Source organism: Octopus bimaculoides, chromosome 2, assembly GCF_001194135.2.
Source record: "Octopus bimaculoides isolate UCB-OBI-ISO-001 chromosome 2, ASM119413v2, whole genome shotgun sequence".
NCBI lineage: Eukaryota > Metazoa > Mollusca > Cephalopoda > Octopoda > Octopodidae > Octopus > Octopus bimaculoides.
The window spans coordinates 167025790-167051409 of NC_068982.1; the positions used below are offsets into that span (position 1 = coordinate 167025790).

The window sequence follows — 25620 nt, forward strand, 5'->3', positions numbered from 1 at the left end:
AATTCACTATCCTGATAAGAAACATAATTTTTGAATGAAATCGTTTTCAACCATTTTCCTTTGTTGCTTAGCTTGTTTCAACAAAGAATTAAGTCAAACAAGAATTCCAGACTGGCCGAGTCATCATTATCGTTAATAGTCTGATTTAGCTTACATTAATTAAATTCAGTTCTACAGCTTCTTTATGAGGAATGTGTAGGCAAAAATAGGCAAAAGTAGGCAAAAACAGACATTCTGAAAGTGGATCAGGAGATTGAGAAAAAAATATATTGTACATAGTAATGAGCTGTACATCTCCAACTATGGTGATGTTAAAAATATATAAAGTTAGAAATATAGAACTGGTCAATTGATAAGGCCTCACAAGAATAGTCAAAGATGAACAAGAAACAGAGAAAATTTCTAGACGAAGCACCTGATAAACTTTGCATTGTGGGTACTATATTACAATATCTAATAGATTACAGCAACTTAATTTATCAGATCAACTCTCAGGAGTCGGAGAGCTTCACAGAAGCTATGATGAAAGCCAAGCAGAAGATTACTGTTTGTCAGCTAAACCCATCCAACCCTTGCAAGTATGGAAAAGTGCAGTGTTTTTCATAGAATGGAGAAGCTGAGAGGATTGGAAAGACTAAATTTTTAAATTTGCCCAACGCCTAAACAAAGTAAGAAAAATTATGTGGATGCAAATATCAACATTGTTTTTTGTGTGAGTTATGATTAACAATGAAGGAGGGGTGAATTCCATTAATGGTTTTGGTGGGAGGCTCTAGTATTTATCCATTTGATAACCACGAAGAAAGTGAACTTTAATATGATAATGAGGAGAAAGAGGGTAGTAATAAAATTATGCAAATGTTATGATAAAACAGTTGCTAGCCTGATCACATGTAACCAACTATGTAAATGTAAAGATTGGTTAATACATTGGAAAATATGCTCTGCAAGTCAATGAAACGGTACTAGCACAAGACAAAACTACTGAGCAATTAAGATCAATCTTTTTCTCCAAAGAGTCTTTCGGATAGTAAAGAAATGTGTGGGCAACACCCTCTATTGTAAAACGACAACGCGGAAGTTGATATTCTGACGGAGAGAAATAACAAGTATATTGTTAAGTATAAAATAAAACAAAAGAACAGTTTGTTAAGGCAAGCACGGAAGTAAAACAACTGACATAGTAAACAAAGGAAAATAATAATAATAAAAGAGATTATGTCTTTTCGGCGGTTCTGTAGTTGGTGACTGACTAAAACGCGACTTCCGGTTTCCATTGATGGCAGACGTCACAGCAATGTGAGACTATAACCATACACAAGACATATGTGTGTATGTGTGTAAAAATATATATGTATATATATACAATTATACACACATATATACACACAACAGAATTGCAGCTTCTTTCCTACGAACAAACATGAGTAACATAAAAATTGAAAAACTCTTCAATTTTCAAAGGTAATGTTCAGGTTTTTTTACTGAAACTGAATTTGTTTTTCTGTTTTGTCCTTTTCTTATTTCATAATTTTTTATTATTTTTCACTCAAAACACATAGTGGCATTTTGTTTGTTGAAGACCTTCCGCTTGACGTATTTATATATCAAATGCGATCACCATTATTATTGTTACTATTTTAGCATTATTAATATTCTTTCTCTCATGAATATTTTTTGGTTCATCCTATTCCATTACGAACTGCCTTTGGCAACAAGCAAACGAAACCTGTTTGCAAATTCTGGAAGATTCTTTAACGAAGTTGAAGTTCGCCAATCCATAATTCTAATTAGATAGTCAACACTAATGCGCTGAATTAAATATATTTCAAACGTTCCACCCCTCTTGTTTCTTGGTTCAAATCTCGTCTGGGTCAACTGCTACCTTTGCTTTATCCTGAGGGTCTTAAACGAAGTAACTGTCAATTGTTTTGTTGTTATTGCTTAACCCCAGGTCGGCTCTAATTGAGCAGACATGATCGAATGCATTCAAACCTAGAAACCGTCTCACATTTTGTATATATCTTTCTCTGCAAAAGTTGCTTGTGTGCCTTAGTAAAAAAATTAATACATATGTTTAATAACATAATTCAAAATGATAACTTCGTTCATAGACACCGAACAGCAATTTTGAAGGACATGTTTTAGCAGATTGAGAATTCAGTGATGATCATCTCTTTCTTCAATGTGTTAATGTTGCTAATGAAGTGAAGGGACTTCAACAGAGACTCGACCCTGGACATCGTTTCAGTTCGATGAGCACTCGTTCTTTCTTTAATAATAATATATATAACCTGGTAATACATAAAACGCCACGCGTCTCTTCCTTTCACTGTGTGCAGCACAAAAAGTATCAGAAAGACAGGTATTGGAATTGATTCTATTTATTTATTCAAATAATAGAGAATCTTACGATATTCTGCTATTACCCGTTATTTCTGTTAACCACCCAGTAATAAAAAGGTTGGAAGGAATCGTCGTCGCTGTCACGGCATTATATGCCATTGTTTTTCTGCGTGTAAACAGAAGACAGCATGTGAGGTGAAGTCTTAGTAAAAATAAATAAATAAATAAAATAAACAGCCGGTAAAACCTCACATATGTGATATAGTGAGTTCAAAAGACTTCAGTCGAATGAGCTTATCTAAACGATAAGTAGACAAAAACTCCCTCTATGGATGCTAAGATTTAAAAACAAACAAAAAAGATAACAAGTGAAATCAGTTGCACAATTTAACACCACCACCTTGCTTTTGAATGCCTTTAGTGGAGTCCAATCTGTTAGAAGCATTTAGGCTAGGTCTCTGACTTTTGGGGATATATTCTTCCCTCTCTCTCCCAACTTGTTCTGGCAGTCCTCAAAAAGAGTCATAAGCACTGCTCTTCATCCTGAATAAGCAATAAAAAATGCAGATTGGAGTGAATTTTGTTTAAAAAGTCAACTGGTGAAAGTATTTGATATGTTCCAGTCTTATTAGATTTCCTCAGTGAAACATATCCAGCTCAGTTGTCAAAATTAAGAGAAACCAGTATGTATATATTAAAAAGACAGAACAGTGATTATGTATATCAACAATATGGTTGAGGGAAACTACCTGAGGAGAATGTTCTGTATACTAAATATATATGCTGTATGATCTCACACATGTAATCTAGTGAATTAAAAACAACTTTGATTAACTGAGATTATCCAAGAATTGTAAGATTTTTGCTTAGCATTCATGTGGTTTGGGATTTGTATAGGTGCAGGCCTGGCTGTGTGGTTTAGAAGTTAATTTTGCAGTCACAAGTTTTCTAGTTTGTTCTCTCACTGCTTGATGCCATGGGCAAATGAGTTTCACTTACTGCCTTGGGCTGAACAATGCTTTGTGAGTGAAATTAGTTGAGAGAAGCTGTTCAGAAGCCTCTTGTTGCACATATGTTTGTATGTGTGTTTTCTCCATTTGTATTTTGACATAGTTTGCACACTGTAAAACAGGCTGTTGCTATTTATACCAGCAGCAAAAACAGGTCTAGTTATTGAGTGATCCATTTAAAAAAAAAAAAAAAAAAAAAAATATTAATTATTTTGAAACAAGTAAGCATTGAACCATAGAAAAGTCTTGTCTAACCCATGCTACCATGCAAAAAGTAAACATTGAAACGAATATAATATGATCAAAACTGAAATGCACTCGACATCTAAGATCATCCCATTGTTGGAAAGAGAAAGATGGTGAGGGGATAGTGATAGAAGACTGGTGCAACAAAGTATGGAAAGACTGTGATAAATGATTATAGATAGGGATTGAGGTGGGCACTGAATGTCAGTTTAGAGGATAGAGAATGTAAGAAATAGGAGTGGGTTAGGGGGAGAGGAGGCACTGATAAAGGAGAGTAGTAGGGATACAATGTGAAGTGTAAGGGGGATAAATGGTATCATTTACAGTATTTGAGTGAGTAGTACCATAGTTAGAAAATTGTTGGAGGAATGTGTGTTAGAAGAGTTGTGGGGGGAGAGCTTGACAGTACCTCATTTTTTTTTATGAGATAAATGGATTTTTTCAAGCACAGCATATCACCATTCTTTCTTAGTGCTCTATCAGCTCTTCCTTGAGGTTCAAAATTTTGAGGATTAGCTTCACTATTTTATCCCATGCCTTCTTCAGACTCCCTCTTCCACAAATTCCATCCACATTTAGCAGTACGCAATTGATACAGCTGTCCTCATCCGTATGCATCATAATACCATACCAGCACAGTCTTCTCTCTTGCATACAGCATCTAATGTCTTTTAACAAATTTGTAAATTGTGGTACATGCACACTAGCATTGCACATTCTGTGGAGCATGCTAGCTTTTCTTTTTAGTCTTTTCATGTCCTTTGCATTCACAGCCAAAGTTACACAACCATGTAGCACTGTTGTTTTTACATAAGCATCATACAATCTGCCTTTCATTCTGAGAGATAGATCTTTTGTTACCGACAGAGGTAATTGCTCTCTGAACTTTCTCCAACCAGTTCTTATTCTAGCAGCTATACTTCAGCACTTCCTCTTGGTTTTAGGATATCAATTCTGTTCTGGTGGGAAGCAATGCACCACATATCTCAGTCCTCTATCATCTCCTTCGTAAGGCTAAGCATTTTGAGATTGAATTTCAATATTACTTCATCCCATTTCTTTCTGGGTTTCCCTCTTCAACAACTAACTTCCACTTTAAGTGCTCGACACTTTTTATGCAACTGTCCTCATCCATCTGCATCATTTGACCAAACCAGTGCAGTCTTCTCTCTTGCACACTGCATATAATTCCTCTTATGCCCAACTTTTCTCTAAATACACAAATGCACTGTTGCATATGTGTGTGTGTGAACTTATATATATTGGGTCATCCCATAAGTAATGTGGTTTTTTATATACTTCTTTTATTTTTCAAAATTAGGATGAACAAAGTTCTTTTTTAATCTAAAATATACTCTCCTTCATTTTCTACAATGCTCTTCCAGCTATCTGGTAGACTTGCAAAGCCCATCTTCCAAAATTCACTTGTCCGTGATGAAAAATACTTCTCCAGTACTGTTCTGATCTTGTCTACAGAATTTATATTTTTTCTATCCAAATGATTCTGAAGACTGCAGAATAATTGATAATCAGATGGGGCAATGTCCAGCAAATATGGTGGGTGGGGCATCGTTTCCCATTCAAACTGCTCCAGCCTTTGGAATGTCACCCTTGCTGAATGAATGTGGCCGAGCATTATCCTGATGAAAGAACACCTTTCATCTTCCTTCTAGCGCTGACTTTTCCGATGGCATGCAGCTGTTGATGAATAGTTGAATGACCAAATCCAAGCTTCTCTGCTAGTTCCTCAACAGTTACAATGGGATTTTGTTCCACCATGGTTTGCAGAATGTCCTTGTCGAGCTCCACAGATTTTCCAGGATAAGACTCATCTTCTAGGCTGTAGTTTCCAGCTCAGAATTTCTGGAACCACCATTGACACTGACTTGCACTTATTGTCTGATCTCCATATACTGCTTTAATATTCCTCAGACTTTGTTGCGTTGTTGCCTTTATTGAACTCATAAAGCAAAATATGTCCCTTTGTCAATTCCATTATAGCTTTGAAAAAATAACTGTTCAAATCAAACTGCACTAAGAATACAACCAGGGTAAAATTACTACCTGCTTTTACAGCAAGTTGATGCAGGTAGTTTATCCTGTCCCACTCCGACTTTTCATGCAATTGAAAAAAACCGCATTTTTTATAGGATGACCCTATATAAATATATATATATATGTACCTGAACAAAATTTTTTGCTGATAAAGATCTAATAAACCAAAATATGTCTGCTGCTATCACCAGTTGGCTTTAAAGCCCAGATCCACTTAAATCTGCACTGTTTATATTATCCAAAAAAATATTATTGCTGATAAAGATCTAATAAACCAAAATATGTCTGCTGCTATCACCAGTTGGCTTTAAAGCCCAGATCCACTTAAATCTGCACTGTTTATATTATCCCAAAAAATATTAATCATGTGATCTTATTGGAATTATCTCCGTAAGCATTATTAGGAGGAGTTCTTCATCTACTAATTACTTGGATAATCTTTTGTTGATCAAAGCTTTTCAACTCATAACATGTGTCTATCTGTTGTATGTTCCTTTGAGGCATTTTATCTTGGTCACATTATTGATATATAGCAGCTGGTTTGTTTCCCATCACATACATGTGTTACCGTAACATATTGTAACACAGATGAGATGCTCAAAGCTAGAATATTCTTGATCATAGACCTGCATGATCAAGGTTGTCCTGGAGTTAAACAACAAGGAATTCCATTTCAACTTTTAATTATTTATATATTTATGACATTAGCATGGATGTGTGGTTAAGAAGTTTATTTTGCAACCATGTTGTTTCAGGTTCAGTCCCACTGCTTGCTTGGCACCTCAAGCATTTTCTGCTACAGTTTCAGGCTGACCAAAACTTTGTTAGTGAATTTAGTCGATATCATCATCATCATTATCTTTTAATGTCTGTCTTTCATATTAGCATGGTTTGATAGGGTCTGATAGGTCAGATGTTTATACCATACGCCAGTAACTGGAATAAAATTCCTCAAAGGAAGACCACTTTACAGAATGTACTGGGTTCTTTTTATGTGGCACCAGCACTAGTGAACACACCATGTAGCTTGCAAGACTAAGATCCCAATTACTAATTGGCACTACAGTAGAGAAGGAGGCAGCCTTGTGATTAGCGCCAAGAGGTTAATTCTTTAGCATCCAGATTTCTTTGTCAAATGTATTGCTTGTTTATTCACATTGTTTTGAATTAATTGTGCATTATCCTGTGGCCTTGAGATTTCGATGGTGTGTTTGTATATTTCTGGAATGACTTTGTAGGATAGGTATGAGAGGATGGATCTGGTCAGTTTTAATGTAAAGCAGGTAGAATATTTGGGTCTGATAGAGCTGGATCAAATACTAAGGGGTTAAAGTATGAAAGAAGGAGTTGGAATAGGTTTCTTACTGTAGAGGAGATATGTGGCTACTTGCTTTATACAAGAGTGAGTGGGAATCAGATTGTAGTTGGAAAGAGAGATAAAGATGGGGATGAAGTGTTATGGTGAGCCCTCAAGGTTTGTGTGTGTTGGCACTCCGTTGCTTACAACGTCGAGGGTTCCAGTTGATCCGATCAACGGAACAGCCTACTTGTGAAATTAACGTGCAAGTGGCTGAGCACTCCACAGACACATGTACCCTTAGCGTAGTTCTTGGGGATATTCAGCATGACACAGTGTGACAAGGCTGACTCTTTGAATTACAGGCACAACAGAAACAGGAAGTAAGAGTTAGAGAAAGTTGTGGTGAAAGAGTACAGCAGGGTTCACCACCATCCCCTGCCGGAGCCTCATGGAGCTTTAGGTGTTTTCGCTCAATAAACACTCACAACGCCCGGTCTGGGAATCGAAACCGCGAGTCCGCTGCCCTAACCACTGGGCCATTGCACCTCCACCCTCAAGGTTTAAGAAGGTGAATAAAGTAAGTGGGAATAGAACAGGAAGGATGGGAGGGATAGAGATGGGTTAGGTTGGAGGTGCAAATATAATGACCGACGAACAATGATTGATGTATCATTGATGATAAGATGTGTTGCAGGAAAGACACTGGAGTGTAGGTGATACCTGTAGAGGTTGAAGGGTGAACATAGTGAATGATGGATAATGATGGAGGTATAATCAATGCTTTAGAGGGAAGGTAGGGAAGAGTAGATGATGACTTGCAGTTCAGAAAGGGGTAAAGAGTGCCAGAAGGTTAAGAGACAGGGAGACGATGTGTGGGTAGGTAGGTTGCAAGAATGCAAGTAGAGAAATAGACATAGTACATGGGGAGAGTGAAAGATGTTTGGTAGTTAGGGTAACTCAACAAGAAGTGGTTCAGTGAAGAGGGAGAGATAATTTGATAGCACAGTATGTTGATCAATGTGAAATGTGTGTGGATTGAGACAATATTGAGCCTGAAGGATGGATGCCAAGTAATGTGGTTCTGGGCAATGAGAAAGATAACTAGTATCATAGAAAAGATAATGATAAAATATGTAGTTTTGTTCTCATTTAATTACAGCTGCAAAATACTGCTGTTAGACAAGTGATGGTGGGATCAGTGATAGAGAAATGAGGTGATTGGAAAGGCTTGATGTACAAATTAGATGAGGGAGCCACTTGTGTACATACATACTGTACTTCCAGAACCTCAGTTTCACTAAGAGGGTAGAACTTTTCAAGTATCACATATCACAAATCATTGCAGATCTAGTTAGTTTCATTTGCAAAATGAACCCCCTTTAATTTTGCTCAGATTGCTTTCAATTTTGGTGTATCGATGCAACTCTGAATTTTGATAACGATCAACCAATAACTTTATTTCGTAAATTAAAGAATCTGATGTTATTTGGAATTAAAGTTGGGAAATTTGGGTAATTTTAGCCAATCAATAGACAGCGTGGCATTAGTAGTTTGTTACCATGACAACTACATGCTGTCTTGTGTTTCACTTCACCCCTGTCTGTGCTGCTTGTTGTTCTGTGTTGATTTGGGGAACAGAGAAACTGTGGGTGATACAGATAATTTGACATTATTTTTGAATTCTGCATGCAAAAACATAAGACACAGGTATTCTTTTCCTTGGGACAAATTCTTTGTTGACCAGTGTTATTCTTATCGTAGTTTACAAATCCAAGCATGAAAACGTTGCTCAGCTTTGGAGTTTTGGAGACAGATGCCCCCTTTTCACACACACACACACACACACACACACATGCACTTATATATTAATGATGTACACAAATACATGACAGGTATACATAATACTGAAATACACATAAAGTAAACACATGCAGACAAATATATTAATGTAGCAAATTTTTTAAAAACATACAATCAATGATAAAAGAAACAGTAAGATGATACATGTTGATTTTATTAGGTATTTCTGTTTATATAGAAACTTACAATGAACAGATCATTTCTCAGATGCTAAACTATAAATTTCACAGTGTACAACGTTAAAGTTGACACTGCTCTGCTAAATGCAGAAAATTTCTGTCTCACTATTGGCTAAAAATACACAGTTTTTCCGATTTTTAAACCTCTGTAATTTTTTTCTCCACAACATCATACCTTCATAGCAATAAGACTGGAAAACTACATTATTATAGCCAATTTTCAGATTTTTTACTTCCTTTTAAAAAAATGCATATTTTGAGAATCAGTTTAACTAGATCCATCATTGCTCTCCTTTGTCATCTCTATGAGATTCAGAGTCCAGAAATCAGTTTTCACAAATTTATCCCATATTTTCCTGAGTTTCTATCTTTCGTAAGCTCCATTCATGTTCAGCAATCAGTACTTCTTTATAAAGCTGTCCTCATCCATAAGTATCCCATCAGTCTTCTCTCTTGCACACTACATCTTATACCCAATTTCTCTTTCACTTTTGTACTAACAGAGCATGCAAGCTTCATGATTTTTTTCTAGTCTTCACGAGTTATTTGCTTTCACAGTCCACATCTCACTACAATGTAGCCTTGTTGATCCTACACAAGCATCATACAATCTGCTATTCGTTCAGATAAAAACTATTTTTTTTATCAGCAAAGTAAAAGCTCTCTGAACCTTCTTCAGCCTGTTCTTATTCTATCAACTATACTGTCAGAGCAACCTCTATTGCTGATTAGGTCATCTATGTAACAGAAGCTCCCTTCTACCTGTAGGGATATTCCTGGGCATTTGAAGAAATCTATTTCTTGTGCTCCCTTATCTGCTACCTGTGTTAACCTGCCTGTTATACCACTACATGTCTTATGTGTCCACTGTTTGTATTATGTATCCATATGAAATTTCTGCTTACTTCTACATACTGAACAAATATATTCCCTTGATAGAAGCAGAGTATTTACTTCCTACTTACTAAAACTTTGCTCTTTGCAAAGTTTCTTATTATTATTCAGTAGTCTTATTTTTATCATGTGCTTTCACTGCACTACCAAGTACAGCTCTTTGGGCCTTGGTTATGTGTTGTGGTTTGTTGTCGTGCTCTTGTTTTCACTGTATTGAAAGTGTTGTATGTTATATACATTTGTAAGTCCTGGGGTTTTGGTTATGTATTTGTCTGAATGTTTTTCAATCATACTTAATGCACCTATTATTATAGGGGTTGTTTCTGTTTTTAGGCTCCACATTCAAGATACCTCTATTTCTAGATCTTTGTATTGATACATTGATTAGAAGGCATTTTTTTTCCTTGGTGATCTGTGACAACTATATCCAGTCTATTAGCCTTGATTTCTCAGTCTGTGTGTATTGGCGTATCCCAGAGTATGGGTGCTTTGTCATTTTCTGAGACCTTTTCTGGAGTGTGCCTCTACATCTTTGATCTGTTGTCACAGCTTCCAGTGTATATAGGTCTCAACTCTTTAATGTCTGTGAATATATTCTTTTTTAGCCAGGACTGGGCAGCCAGAGACAATATGATTTATTGTTTCTTCCCCATCATCATCATTATTATCGTCGTTTAACATCCACTTTCCATGCTGGTATAGGTTGGATGGTTTGACTGAGGGCTGACAAGCCAGAAGGCTGCACCAGGCTCCAATCTGATCTGGCAAAGTTTCTACAGCTGGATGTCCTTCCTAACGCCAACCCCTCCGAGTGTGTAGTGGGTGCCTTTTTATGTGCCACTGGCACAAGGGCCAGTCAGGCAGTACTGGCATCGACCACACTTGAATGGTGCTTTTTATGTGCCACCGGCATGGAACTAGTCAACCAGCACTGGCATTGACCACGCTTGACCAGTTAGCCTTCCTTTGATATTGCTGCACCTCTTATGTGTCCACAGCTTACACAGGGTACATCTTATGGTGTTTCTACCTATGCCTTGTGAAATCTATTAACCCATTTTGATTCCATGTAGAGTAAGATCTATTTTCTTAAAATCATTATCATTGTTATTAAATTCCAGATCAACACTAATTAGGTAGACTATAATCCAAGTTATTTTGATAAACCAAAATTGTGGGACAGCTCTGACTCATATTTGTAATTATTTCACTTACACTGGAAATGCTCTCGAAAACAAATCTGTCCTGTTCTTTAAAAATATTCCCAATTTTGTGCCTTGAAGTCAAATACTTCAGTTCACTGCCCACCAACTCTTCAAAAATATTAGACTTCATGCTTCAAATAGAGTTATTTAATTTCTATTCTAAGAATAGTCTGATTAAGGCCACTTTTCCTATAGTGCTGATTTAAATTAAACCCTCATCAGTTTTACAATGTTATAGCAACTTACAACTTTTGTAATATTTCTCCTACTTAGATTTTGGGAATCCTATATATATTTGCTCAGCATGCTAGAAATAGCAGCTAAATCTCACTTGAAAAAAAGTTGGGTAATATAGTCTTAGATAAAAGTATATCTGAATATAAGACAGAATGATAACAGTGGGATTGCCTTTGGTCTTAAGTCACCTCAATGAAGAGCTCAGCCCAGGGTCAAATAACAAGTTAGATTGACGTAATCATATGACAGCTAAGTGGCCAACTCACAGATTTAGTGTAGTACTGATAACTGGTTACAAATTATTGATTATTTGGAAAACAGTAGACTCTAAGGAAATTACACTTGTCTGATTTGTCAAAAAGTAATAAATAGTTCTAGCGATGGTATAGAACTTATTTGAATTGTTAATCCCAGCTGGTTGTCTCATTAAACAAATTGAATCTGTCATCAGATTTCAGTTTCAAACTAAAGCTTCATCACTATCTCTTGATCACTAATTGCTTTAAGAAAAGAAAGTATGTCTTAACTTTTCTTCTTTTTTTTTTTACTATCATTTAAAAAATAATGCTGGATTTTGGAAGAAAGCACCTAATAGAAATACTTCATAATATTTAATTGTATCTCTTTATGTTCTAAGTTCAAATACTACTGAAGTATTGGGGGTTGCTTAAACCACTTATGCCTTCTCCAAAAATGTGATCTTGTGCCTTTGTTAGAAATTTTTGAGTGGCTGTGCGGTAAGTAGCCTGCTTACCAACCACATGGTTCTGAGTTCAGTCCCACTGCGTGGCACCTTGGGCAAGTGTCTTCTACTATAGCTTCAGGCCGACCAAAGCCTTGTGAGTGGATTTGGTAGGCGGAAACTGAAAGAAGCCCGTCGTATATATGTATATATATATATATATATATATGTTTGTGTGTCTGTGTTTATCTCCCCACCATCGCTTGACAACCGATGCTGGTGTGTTTACATCCCCATAACTTAGCGGTTTGTCAAAAAGAGACCGATAGAATAAGTACTAGGCTTACAAAGAATAAATCCTGGGATTGATTAGCTTGACTAAAGGCAGTGCTCCAGCATGGCCGCAGTCAAATGACTGAAACAAGTAAAGAGTAGGAGATTGAAAGAGTTAAATGATGGACTGTTTTGTGGTCTCGAGTTATGTTTTGCGGTCTCAAGTTATGTCCTTTTGCATTCTGAGTTCAAATCTTGCTTAGCCTTTGATTCTTCATGTTTCAAGTACTGAAGTTGATCTAATCAACTTCATCGATCTCTCAAAGTATCTGACATTGTCCCCATTTTAAACTTTATGAGGATAAGTATTGAATCATTATAATGGTGTGGGGGGCAATGCTTTGCAGTATTAGTTACATCCTTTTACATTCTGAATTCAAATTCCTTTCCTCTAGGCTTTTCCTATAGTGTTGAGTTGAACTAAACCTTCACCAGTTTTACAGTGTTATAGCTACTTACAACCTTGTGATATTACTCCTATCTAGATTTCAAGTGAGATTTAGCTGCTATTTCTTGCAGGCTGAACAAATATATACAGGCTTCTCGAAATTTGAGTAGGAACAACATTACAAGGTTGTAAATAGCTATAACACTGTAAAATTGTGTTATACACCATAGGAAAAGTGGGCTTAATCAGACTATCCTTGTGAAACATAATCTAATAGAAATTAAATAGCTTTTCATCTGCCCAGTGTCAATAAAATAAACACTAATCAAGTCCTGGAGTCAACCATACTTTTGCAAAATATGTGATCTTGTGCTTGTATTACAAATAAACTATGATCAGACACTCCAAATTTTGAGGATAGTCTTAGACTGTGCAGAGGTACCTCCATTACTACTGCTGTTAGAGAATTCTCAGTTGATACTTCTTGTAGTTCTGGTCTTTGGAAAATATGAACATCACAATTCTTCACCTGTTTCTGATAAAACTAAGTTCTCATAGCTGTCTTTTAGAAGTCTAGATGTCCACTTTTAAATGTTGAAATCTTATAATACCAAATATAAAGATGTCTGACTTTCCTGTTTAAACAGGACACAAACTTACTGACACTCAGCCACTTAATACACTTCACTTAAACAAACCCTCTTAAAATTCACATATTCATGCACACACAACATGTGCATCTTTTCACACATACAAACACACACACTCTCTCTCTCTCTCTCTCTTATATATATATATATATATATATATATATATATATATATATATATATATATATACAGGGTGCGGTGAATAAACTGTTGTCTAAATTACGCACAAATGAAAATAACACTGACATCTCATTTAAAAAAATATATTTACCAAAATTACATAAAAATATCTTGAAATACTAAAGAATAAATCTATTCAATGAAATCGCCATTGGCTTCAACCATGGCCTCCAGACAACTTCGGAATCTCCTGCAACTCTTCTGGACAGTCTCCTTGTTTAAGTTGGTGAATGCAGCCATAATCCTTCCTTTCAGTTCATCTTTGGTGTTACAAGGAGTTTTGTTGATCTCTTGCTCAATTGCACCCCGCACATAATCAAGGGGATTGCAGTTAGGTGGCCAGATGTTAGGGGTGATGTGGTTACATATATTGTCTGACAGCCATGACTGGGTTCTCCTGCTTGTGTGGCATGGTGCAGAGTCCAGCATCCCCCATCTTGACCCAGGACAGCACTACCTCCTCCAGGCACTTGATGTAGGCTTCCGTGTTGAGTCTAAGGCCATATGGGAAGATGAATGGGGCATAACGTCACCATCGTTAGTGATCACTCCAAACACCATGATATTGACTGGATGTTTGATTTTTATCGCTCTTGGTACATGTCCTCAGATTGACACCCAAACACTCTGAAATATTTGTATTGGAGCTTGTGGTGCAAATGACAAGCAGTTCAGCATGTTTGGTTGGAAGGGAAGCTTGAGTTTATTCAAAAGCTTCATAGCACTGTCTTTGTTCTTGTCCTTGATGGCTTGGGATAAAAATTGGCCCTTTCTCATCTTGTAGGAGGAATACCGAATGTCTTCATGCATTATCTGCTGTTAAGAAACTCAGATGCTCCCATGTCCCTGGCGATGAACCTGAGTGACTAGGAGGGATCGTTGTCAATCATGGCCGAGATCTCACTAACAAATTCAGAAATTCTTTTCTTATCAGAACGATCAGAGTGAGTTTTCCGAGCTGCCGTAGACTCATCCAACTCTTTCCGAATCGTCTGCACTGTCCTCAGATTGACACTCAAACACTCTGAAATGTTCATTTTGGAGCTTCTGGTGCAAATGCCTAGCAGTACTGCATGTTTTGTTTCCAAATTTCTGGCTGAGTGAATTGCATCATGGTACTGTTTTTTTCACATACCATTCCCAACTGAACCTACTATACTGACAATGTGCATGCACAAATATAAAATGGCGATAATTTACCCATCGCACCCTGTATTCTTTTATTCCTTTAATTGCTTCAGTCATTTGACTGTGGCCATGCTGGAGCACCACCTTTAGTCAAACAATTTGACCCCAAGACTTATTTCTTGTAAGCCTAGTAGTTATTATATCGGTCTCTTTTACGGAGACGTAAACAGACCAACATTGGTTGTCAAACAATGGTGGGGGGGGGGGACAAATACAGACAAACATAAATATGACGGGCTTCTTTCAGTTTCCATCTACCAAATCCACTCACAAGGCTTAGGTCAGCCCAAGGTTATAGTAGAAGACACTTGCCCTAGGTGCCATGCAGTGGGACTGAACCCAAAACCATGTGGCTGGGAAGCAAACTTTTTACCACACAGCCACTCCTGCACCTATATATATACATATATATTTATTGTACCCCTGAAATCTACAAGTTTTTTTTCAATCTCTCTCTGTTTATTTTCCCTTATTCCTTTCTGTTGAAGTGCATAGGCTTGAAACATAAAAGATTTTTCATTTTCCCGGGCATCAAACTCATACACTTGTTTGTTGTTCATACACTTGTCTTTGTCTTTTGTTTTTCTATAAATTTCAGCTATATATATATATATATATCTCCCAACATGTGCTTATATATACATACACACATTCAGAACATGTGCTTGTATACACACACATGCATGCATACTGAGACCATGTACTTATCACACACACACAAATCCAATTGTAACATAGATTACACAGGCTGAGATTATTGTAAATTTCTTATGTAGATATGTGTAGGAGTTTTTCAAGGATGGCATTTTATTTTATTTTTATTTTATCTTCTTTTTTTTATCTTAGAATTCTTTCCATTTATTATTTCAAGTAATAATTTTATTTATTTAAACTAAAACTCTAAGATTTTGCTCAACTTTACTGAAAAAAAAATCAAACATTCTTTTATTCTTTGACTTGCTTCAGTCATTTGGCTGGGGCCATGCTGGAGCACCACCTTTTAGTCAAAGAAATTGACTCCTGGACTTATTCTGTGTAAGCCTGATATTTATTCTATTGGCCTCTTCTGCTGAACTGGTAAGTTACGGGGGCGTAAACACACTAACATCGGTTGTCAAGCAATGGTGGAGGGGGGACAAGCACAGACACAAAGACACACACATAATTATATACATATATATCCAACAGGCTTCTTTCAGTTTCTGTCATCCAAATCCACTCACAAGGCTTTGATCGGCCCATGGCTATAGTAGACGACACTTGCTCAAGGTGCCATGCAGTGGAACTGAACCTGAAACCATGTGGTTGAGAAGCAAGCTTCTTACCACACAGCCATGCCTGTGCCTATATATATGATTCTATAATATTTTTTAAGTGGTTAGTATCGATGTGATGTGTGTGCATATGACTTGCATGCACACACACACACACACACACACACACACACACACACACACACACACACACACACACACACACACACACACACACTGAACTGCAAAAGAAATGCAATTTTTTCAAATGTCATTTTTATATGGTAAATTCTGAAAATTTATTTCGGGGATGTAAGTGTAAAGATTCCAAGACATGCTGGTTTATGGTCGAAACCCAAATTGCAGATAACCTTTTAACTTTCCCTGAAATGAGATGCCGAAACACAGCATAATTGTCATGAAAACCAAAATGCACGTGCATCTCATGGAAGTTATGGGTATAGAAATCAACATGAACCACGTTCCTGGCATTCATGATTTGGATGCCTCAGGTATGACCCCCGATTGTCAGCAGTGCAGATAGAACAAGCTATCAGCCGATTGCAAGCAGTGCATCATGCTCTGGTTGTTATGAAATCTTACAATGTCCATTTCAGCACCATCTATCGTCAGCAACAGCGATGCAACACCACCAACAGCACTGCAGACTGTGCCTTCAGAGGCCGCCTCCTGGTGACCACGCCCAGGCAGGACCACTTCATCCACCTGCAATATCTCCATGATTGCTTCAGACTGGCCAGCGTGACAGCTCGTGAGACCATTGGCACTGGACAGCGACGGCACGATACAATGTTGACTGGTCGCTAACAACCTGCATTGCCATTGTCTTGCTCAAGGGCCTATCCTCACTGCCTGCCACCACCAGGCACAATTACAGTGGGCTACACAGCACCGACATTGGTGGCATCAACAATGGAACTCAATAGTCTTCTCTAACAAGAGCCAGTACTGCATTTCCACCTTGGATGGCATAATGAGGGTATGGCATAGGAGGGGTGAACACTACAGAGACACATGTGTCATGGACAGAGACATGTGGGGTGGCCAAAGCATCATGGTTTGGGGTGCTATAGGCCTGAATCAGAGAATTGGGCCCCCATATGTTCTAAAATGTTGGTGCAGGCAGAGGGAATGGTATGACAGTGCAGTGCTACATTGACCAAATCCTAAGACCTCACTTTGTGCCCTTCTATGTGCGTCACCATAGTCACGTGTTCCAACAGTTCAGGGTCACCATGGACTTCCTACATCAGCACAACATCAGAACCATGCTGTGGCTGGCTCTCAGTCCAAATTTGAACCCAATTGAACACCTGCGGGATGAAATCCAGAGATGGCTGAACCAGGTGGTCCCAAGGCCGACAATCCATAAAGTTATTGGTATTATGATGGATATTCAGCCATAGAAACTCATTCACAGCAGACACTGAAATATTCTGCAGTCTTCAGATCTGTTGGATCTTGTTGATCTGTCCAACCAATACAAAGCTTGAAAGATGGATGTTAGAAGATGTTGATGATAATGACACCGTAAGGCTTGTGAGAATTCTTTAGTCTTGCAGAGGACATGATGACCCCTCTAATGTTAGTGTCCCACTATAATGCACCCAGTATGTTGCATAATGTGGTTGGCTAATGAACAAAAACAAAATACAATCAACCTGACTCTTTAGCCTTACCAAGGATGTGACAACCTCAACAGTGCTGGTGTCATGATAAACTGCACCTAATAGACTCTCTAAAGTGCTGAGCTAATGAACCGAAACAGCATTGGATCGAGAGCATTCTTTAATCTTGCAAAACACAACCACCTCTCTAGCGCTGGTATCATAATAAGATATGCCCAGTATACTCTGTAAAGTAGTTGGTCTAGGAAGGGCTTCCAACATTAGAAACTGTACTGAAAGTAAAATGTATGAATGAGATAAATTCCTCTAACCTATCTAGGAGGGCAGCAACTGATTCAAATTCTGACAACCTGTCTTCTTTCTAGTATGGAAATCAGATTTAACATTATGAGGATGATAATAATGAATCATATGAAGGAGAGATATGTATTGTTGATTTAAAATTTGTTTGTGTGTATATAAAACAAATTGAAGAAAAAAAATACGACACTCAGACAGGACTTGAACTTCATATCTACCAGGTGTCTGTAATAAGAACATGGTTCAAGGTCTGTTAATAGTTTGTTCATTTTTGAACTAAAATTTGTAGTTAGATATAAACAATGTTAATGCTTTTTATATTTAAAATATTCACTAAAGAAATGCAAAAGGAGCTGATTGAGCATCATCAGCAAAGTGTAGCCTCGCTATAATAACTTGCCGAAGTGATGTAGGAAATAAATCTCTCAGTAAATATACAGACATGCACATTTGTTGGTATAGAAAAATAGAATTTTTTTTTAATGAGTGAAAAACCTGCTACATCAAAACCTGCTACATCAAAACCTGCTACATCAAAACCTGCTACATCAACAGCTTTCACATCTAAGAATTGAATGTCATTGTCTTGAATGGGTTATACTGTTTTTCTCTTAAAGCTAGAGATAATCACCGTCAAAGTTTTGACATTAATTTATCCATGCTGACATGGGTCAGCTTCGTCTGCAACTGAGCATATATTTATTTATGTCAGTCCCGTGTAATCTCATTTCTGAGACCTAACATTCTCAACTCTGGCTTTACTAAATCTTCTTCAGTCTATTTCTACCTCAAGTGCCAGTTACAATCAATTTATTACAGCATTTCTTCATTTATCAAATGTTATTCATTTAACACTAGCCATACCAGTGCGGCTGTTTCTCCTACACACCTCAATCAATACTTTTTAATTAGACATCAGGAAACCTCTAATTAAATACTGCAAAGCTCTATAAGTATATATAACTATATGATGATGAAATTGTACAGTTAGAGGAGCAAAATTAACAACATTCAGCATGTGTATGTATCTTGTGGCCTGTTGTGTTTTTCTGTTTTGGTAATTAATATTTTCTCTATCATATTCTGCTATGTATCTGTCTTCAATCATTCACTATGCTAGTTTTCGGTTTCATATTACACTTGATACAACTTTAAAATTCTGTTTCTAAATTTGCCAGACACTTAATTATTTAGGTTGTGTTCACATTTTTAAAATTTTATATCAAATTAATATTTTTGCCTTTGGACTTCTAGTTGTTTTTGATGACTTGTACACATTTCTTTATTTACTTTTAGTTTAGTCAGCTCTTGTAACTATCTTCTTTACCCAGGGTCAGATTAAATCCAACTGATGACTAAACACAGCTCAGTGACATAAGTATTGAATGTTAAATAATACATTAAAAAATGTTTTCTTGAGGTCAGACTTCATGACTAAATTAACTATAACCTGGTTTCCAATTTTATTCATTTAGTTCTGAATAACTGTAATCAATGTAAGCAAATTAATACAGGAAAAAATGCAAATTTTCCGCACTTTTAAATTTACCATATATAGACCATGGAAAAACTAGAGTTGAAAAACCTCATAAGCACATATTTATTGTTTTATGGGTAATTTGAGCCTACTCCCACTTTAATTGCTTCTTTAATCATCTATTTCATGATACAGTTACTTTATATGTCACAATATATGGATATACTGGTAAAATTTCAACTTTGTTTTCGAACATAACATAGTCATTTCACTATTTTTATGGGTTTCTTAAATCCTTGTTTTTGCCACAATTAATTTTAATAGTCTTTTTTATTTATTTATTTATTAAAAATCTATTCCCCTACAAACTAGCTGTTTGTACTTTAATAAGCCAGTATATATTACTTAACTACTATAATTACTACAAGTATTTACAGCTCCACATTCTGTTTGCTTTACAATGGTACAGTATAGTGCTGTTGTTTTTATTTTATGATTTGTTATATATATCAGGAGTGGCTGTGTGGTAAGTAGCTTCCTTACCAACCACATGGCTCCAGGTTCAGTCCCACTGTGTGGCACCTTGGGCAAGTGTCTTCTACTATAGTCTCAGGCCGACCAAAGCCTTGTGAGTGGATTTGGTAGACGAAAACTGAAAGAAGCCCCCACCATCGCTTGACAGCCAATATTGGTGTGTTTATGTCCCCATAACTTAGTGGTTTAACAAAAGAGACCGATACAATAGGTACTAGGCTTACAAAAAATAAATCCTGGGATCGATTTGTTTGACTAAAGGTGGTGCTCCAGCATGGGCGCAGTCAAATGACTGAAACAAATAAAAAAATAAAAAATGAATAAAAGACATATATATATATATATATATATATATATCCAACCACAGAACAATGACTGACAGAATGTCAATTTCAGCAATGATTTACCCCAGAACAAGACATGCTGAGATAGACATAGCATTTCATTTGCTGCACTAACAACAGTTTTAGATCAGACTAAAAATGTCAAATGTAATTTTTTGTTTGTTTTATCTTATTGTTATATGTCTTTAATAATGTTACTAAATCAAGGATATTCAACCCTAAATATTACCTCTAAGTAGCAGATGGCATAAAATATACCATAAAAATCATAAACTAGATGTAGAGAATCTTTGATGTTAAGGCCACACAGTACAATTTGGAACATTAGTTGTATCCTATCGATGTTTTGTTTATAGATCTTAAATCTACCTTCATTCATGTTTTATTCTATATTGGTATACTGGTTGAGGACAACAATCTATAATGTATATTGAAAAGAGTATAAATGATATTTGAGCATTCACATATCAAATCAAAAACCATTTTGCTTTTGTTTGTTTGTTTTTGTTTTTAATCAACTAATTAGTATGAAATATTACTATTGCATCATTATTAGGTTCTTAAGCAAGTTGCAAGACAACTTACACTTTAATGTCATTTTGATTGTGAACTGTATTAAACAAATAAATGACTATTTATAGAATTTTTCATGCATTCTAAGTGCTAATATCTTACAAAGCTTCATTTAAAATTAGTTCTATGACATGAATCGAGTGGGACAGAAACTCTGAATAAGAATGGACTCAGATTGCAAACAACACGTCTAATTCAAACCAGCATGGAAAGTTAGCATAAATATGGTGATGATGACAATAATGATATGTATATGTGTGTGTGTGTGTGTGTGTGTGTGTGTGTGTGTGTGTGTGTATTCTCAACTCTCTGCTGAGTTGATGAAGAATCCATTTTAGGCCTTCTTCAGTGACGGTTTCTTATACCCCTAATTTATAATATATACTATAGTTTCTCATATTCAATCTATGCTAGTGTGGAGAAATGGACATTAAATGGTGATGATGATATATATTCTCTGAACCGACTCAGCATGAAGTAACTTCATATTCTATATAGAACCTCCAAACTAAGAGAAAATAGCAGTAATTGAAAAGAATATTTCATTGGGATATCTTGTTTTATGGAATGATGATACTCTCTTTTTGGTCACTAGTGATGTACTCCATCCTCTCCTCTTACCCTCCTCTCTTCCTCTTACCCTCCTCTCTTCCTCTTACCCTCCTCTCTCCTCTTCTCTCTCTTCTCTCTCTCCTCTTCTCTCTTTCCTCTTCTCTCTCTCCTTCTCTTCTCTCTCTCTTCTCCCTCTCTCCTCTTCTTCTCTCTCCTCTCCCTCTCTCCTTTCATCCCTCTCTTTTTCGTCCCTCCCTCTCTCTCATTCCCCTTCTCTTGTTACTTTGGTTGATATCATTATCATGAAGAATTTAAATTCTAATTATTTGATTGTCCTTTCCTTTAATCATTGCAAGTACAATCCCCCTGATTCAATGCTCCTAGCATCAAGCTATATATGTCTTCTATAATTCTTATCAGCTATAACTACAGAAAATGTTACATTGAGTTCTTTGTTTCCTGATCCTAAACAAACAATACATTTGTAGCATCACTTTACATGAACATATTTCAGAATGGTTTTTCGTTCATCATCTATAATACAACTAGTTTAAAAGAATCAATTTATTAACTTAGCAAAATAATACCTTTCATTTTCTTCTCTTTTAAAGATACTCTTAATTACATTTTATGCCCCAAAAGTCTAAGTGAAAAAATTACAATTAGTGAAATATGATCTTTGGATGTTAAGTCTCACGGAGGCAATGACAAATGACTCTGAGTTTTAGTGATTTTCTGTGCTTGAGAAGACACATCAATCTAAATGAATTGTAGTCGTTGCCAGTGACATGCAAGAGGCATCCCTATGGAGTGGTTGGCATTAGGAAGGGCATCCAGCCATAGAAACCAAGCCAAAACAGACCAGAGCCTAGTGCAGCTCTCTGGCTTACCAGTTCCAGTCAAACTGCCTAACCCATGCCAGCATGCAAACAGATGTTAAATGACGATGATGCTAGTCTTTTGTTTTTGTAAGTACCAATGTAATCAAAACTGCATAATTTTGCTTTAAATCTGAATATATTTTAATTTTTCTATTTCAGGTTACCTGAAGGGCTAGCTTTAATCCCAATCATTGTTTATTTTCCTTTTGGTTTTCTTCTTGCTGTTGTCCGATTCTTTATTGGTTTGCAAACTCTTTTAGTATCATGCATCTTACCAAAGTTTTCACCAGTGCGTAGGTAAGTCTGGCTATTATAATCCTATTTATACACAGTAACTTGGGGTAGTTGTATTGGTTCTCAACTTCAAGCACGCAAGTGCTGCAATAATGATTGTACTCATGTTAGACACAATTAGCCTGCTTCTGCAAAATAACATTTAGTAGTCATTTTTATATCTTGAATACTGTATGAAGACCATTATATATACATTTGTGTATATATCATTTGTACAGTTCCTTGTCAGTTATAGAGCTGCATAAGTAAATGAAATGCCAAGTCAAAAAGTTAGCTTCTATTGGTTCCATCACCAGGTCCTTTGATTTTAAAATGTTCATAGATATGTACCCCATAGTGGAACTGGTAACAGTTAGGATGAATATTCATTAAAGTGCTATATTTAAGAGATGAGGAATTGTGTACATTATTTACATTCGACGGATATTTGTTTTCATCTTGTTTGCTGTTAACACAACGTTTCAGCTGATATACCCTCCAGCCTTCTTCAGGTGTCTTGGGGAAATTTCGAACCTGGGTTCTCATTCCTAAGGTATTTTTCGATGTTATTATTGTTCAGGTCACTGCTTGGAATCGAACTCAGAATTTTGGGGTTAGTAGCCCATACACTTAACCACTATGCCATATGCCCATGGGCATATGGCATAGTGGTTAAGAGCGCAGGCTACTAACCCCAAGATTCTGAGTTTGATTCCAAGCAGTGACCTGAACAATAATTATAATAATAATAATAACATCGAAAAGTACCTTAGGAATGAGAATCCAGGTTCGAAATTTCCCCAAGACACCTGAAGAAGGCTGGAGGCTATATCAGCCGAAATGTTGTGTTAACAACAAACAAGATGAGGAGAAATATCCGTCGAATGTAAATAATGAATATTTTGATTTATCTATTATTCACTTAAATCCCTCAAAATTGGAATTAAGCACTAGCTCCTATGGGGCTCTTAAAGACTTATGTTTACATATCAGAATTATTTTCTTATTTACTCTCAGATTAAAAGAAACGAAGAAACCTTTTTGTCAATGATCTTTTTGCTTTTATTTTTGACATCTGAATTATATTAAAATTTTGTGTATCTAATTGTATTTTCTTTGAATTTCATTGTCAATAGCTTTATTCTGCGTGTAATGTGTGCAGTACTTGGTTTCATAGTAATTGTTGACGAACACAAACGAAGAGATGAAAAAGCCAAAGTGATTGTTACCAACCACGTTTCGTCGTTTGATCACTTCACAACAGCTTTAGTCTATCCCAGTCTGCTTGTACGTATTTCTCTGTTTTACTTTGTTTTAGTGGGGAAAGGAGCAAGACTATGGTGGTTTGGGGATATATATATATATATATATATATATATATATATCATATGGTTGCTGTGAAAGAGTCCTTCATTTGTAGAGGTAAGATATGCCAATAAAAACTTAGGTTGATACAGGTAGAGTATCTTCTTAGGCCTCAGATATGAGATCAGAGTTGATACATTTTCCAAACCTTTCAACCCTTATTGAAACTATCCTTTACTCGGCTGTAGCTGGTTATTCAACAACAATGGCAATTTTATATATATTTTTTAACAGTGCATGTCTTTAGCTGTTCAGATTAGCTTTGAACAAATACCCTGCTGATTGCTCACATTTTCTGTCCATCTGAGTTGTTTTGTTTAAAGATTATACTTTTATTATAAAGCTGTTGTTGCAATTTTCCAAAATGCTGACATTAGAATTAATACAGCTTAGTGAGTATGTTACTGGATTAGCAGCACATTAGATTTTTGTTGTGTATTTGAGCAATATACTAAATTTATTTACTTCATGTCAGGGAAACTAGAGCTAATCACGAGAGTTCATTACCAAATATAATCTAAGCGTCACAGACGTTGAGACATAATTTTGGCATAGTTTATGACAAATGTTGCTAGTTAAAATTTAAGATCCAATTCAGTCAAACAATATACATGAGTATTATTGTTTATATAATTTTGGTATTTATAAAAGGACTTATTTCGTTCTAAGTGCATTTCCCAAGATTACTAGAAACTAGCAGAACCCATGGAAATTCCACAGTTTATAAATGTTCATATTTTTATTTTGATGCATAAATTTAAAACTCTTATTACATTGTTTCATTATGTCTTTAATGTTGTTCCATAGTTAAGATTGTTAAATGCATAACATGTGACAAGTAGAATAATATTGATTTTATGGCATAAATTCTTTAGTATACCACTTCATTCTTTTCTATATTTCTTCTGGCTTTAGTCTTCCTATTGCTGTTGACTTAAAAGACCTAGATTCAATATCTGTTTTTGTTTTGTTATTTTCTATGTTTTATTTGGGTTTCTTAAGTTCCTATCATTGGAATTGACTAATTGTTATCTCTCCACAATCATGAAGAGGTTTATTTTCTGTGGTCTCCATCCTCCGGTATATCAGTAACTACTCTCTCAAGTCTTCATCACATCAGTTTTAAATGGCATACCTGTTATTTTATGAGAATGAGCAAAAGAGATACCAGCTCATTGTAGGTAGAGAGCCACAACAACAGGTTAGCAGTTTGAGGAGTAATGGAGGAAGGTTTAAAATAGATAGAAAGTTAGTAGAAATGCAATATTTTTATTTCTTTATTTGTAGCTATCAATAAGTGTGGTGATGTGTTTGGCAACCTGACAGTTTACTCGTCAACTATTACAGTCTTAAGAAAGGTTAATGTTTGCTAAAATGAATTTGTGAAATTATTAGCATAATTCACCTTATTTTTGTAATTTACTCTACATTTAGGATGTTGTTGTTCACATAATGGCTAAATCTTTTTGGCTATTACTGAAGGTTACATTTTGACTGAATATTTTGAAACTTATTTGAATCAAAATAAAAGAAGTACGATATGTCATATATCCAATAGATCTTGTGAACAATAGAAATCAAGATGAAAGTGGAGAGGAAATGGGCAAGAGTCTGAGACCGAAATATCAAAAATTCTCACATATATATATATACATACATACATACA

General features: G+C 36.0%; 1 protein-coding gene across 2 annotated transcripts in view; it reads left to right on the forward strand.

Moving 5' to 3' along the window:
• The first annotated feature begins 877 nt into the window (after positions 1-877).
• LOC106872977 (lipid droplet-regulating VLDL assembly factor AUP1) overlaps positions 878-25620 on the forward strand; it is a 48260-nt gene continuing 23517 nt past the window's right edge. Inside the window, exons 1-3 of one of the 2 annotated variants that reach the window (XM_014920164.2) lie at positions 878-1464; positions 22476-22613; positions 23726-23876. In XM_014920164.2, the coding sequence (XP_014775650.1) occupies positions 1424-1464; positions 22476-22613; positions 23726-23876 (330 nt within the window). In that variant the 5' untranslated portion in view covers positions 878-1423. Of the gene's footprint in view, positions 1465-18756; positions 19013-22475; positions 22614-23725; positions 23877-25620 lie in introns of those variants that run through there. The other variant, XM_052965706.1, reaches the window with a different exon arrangement.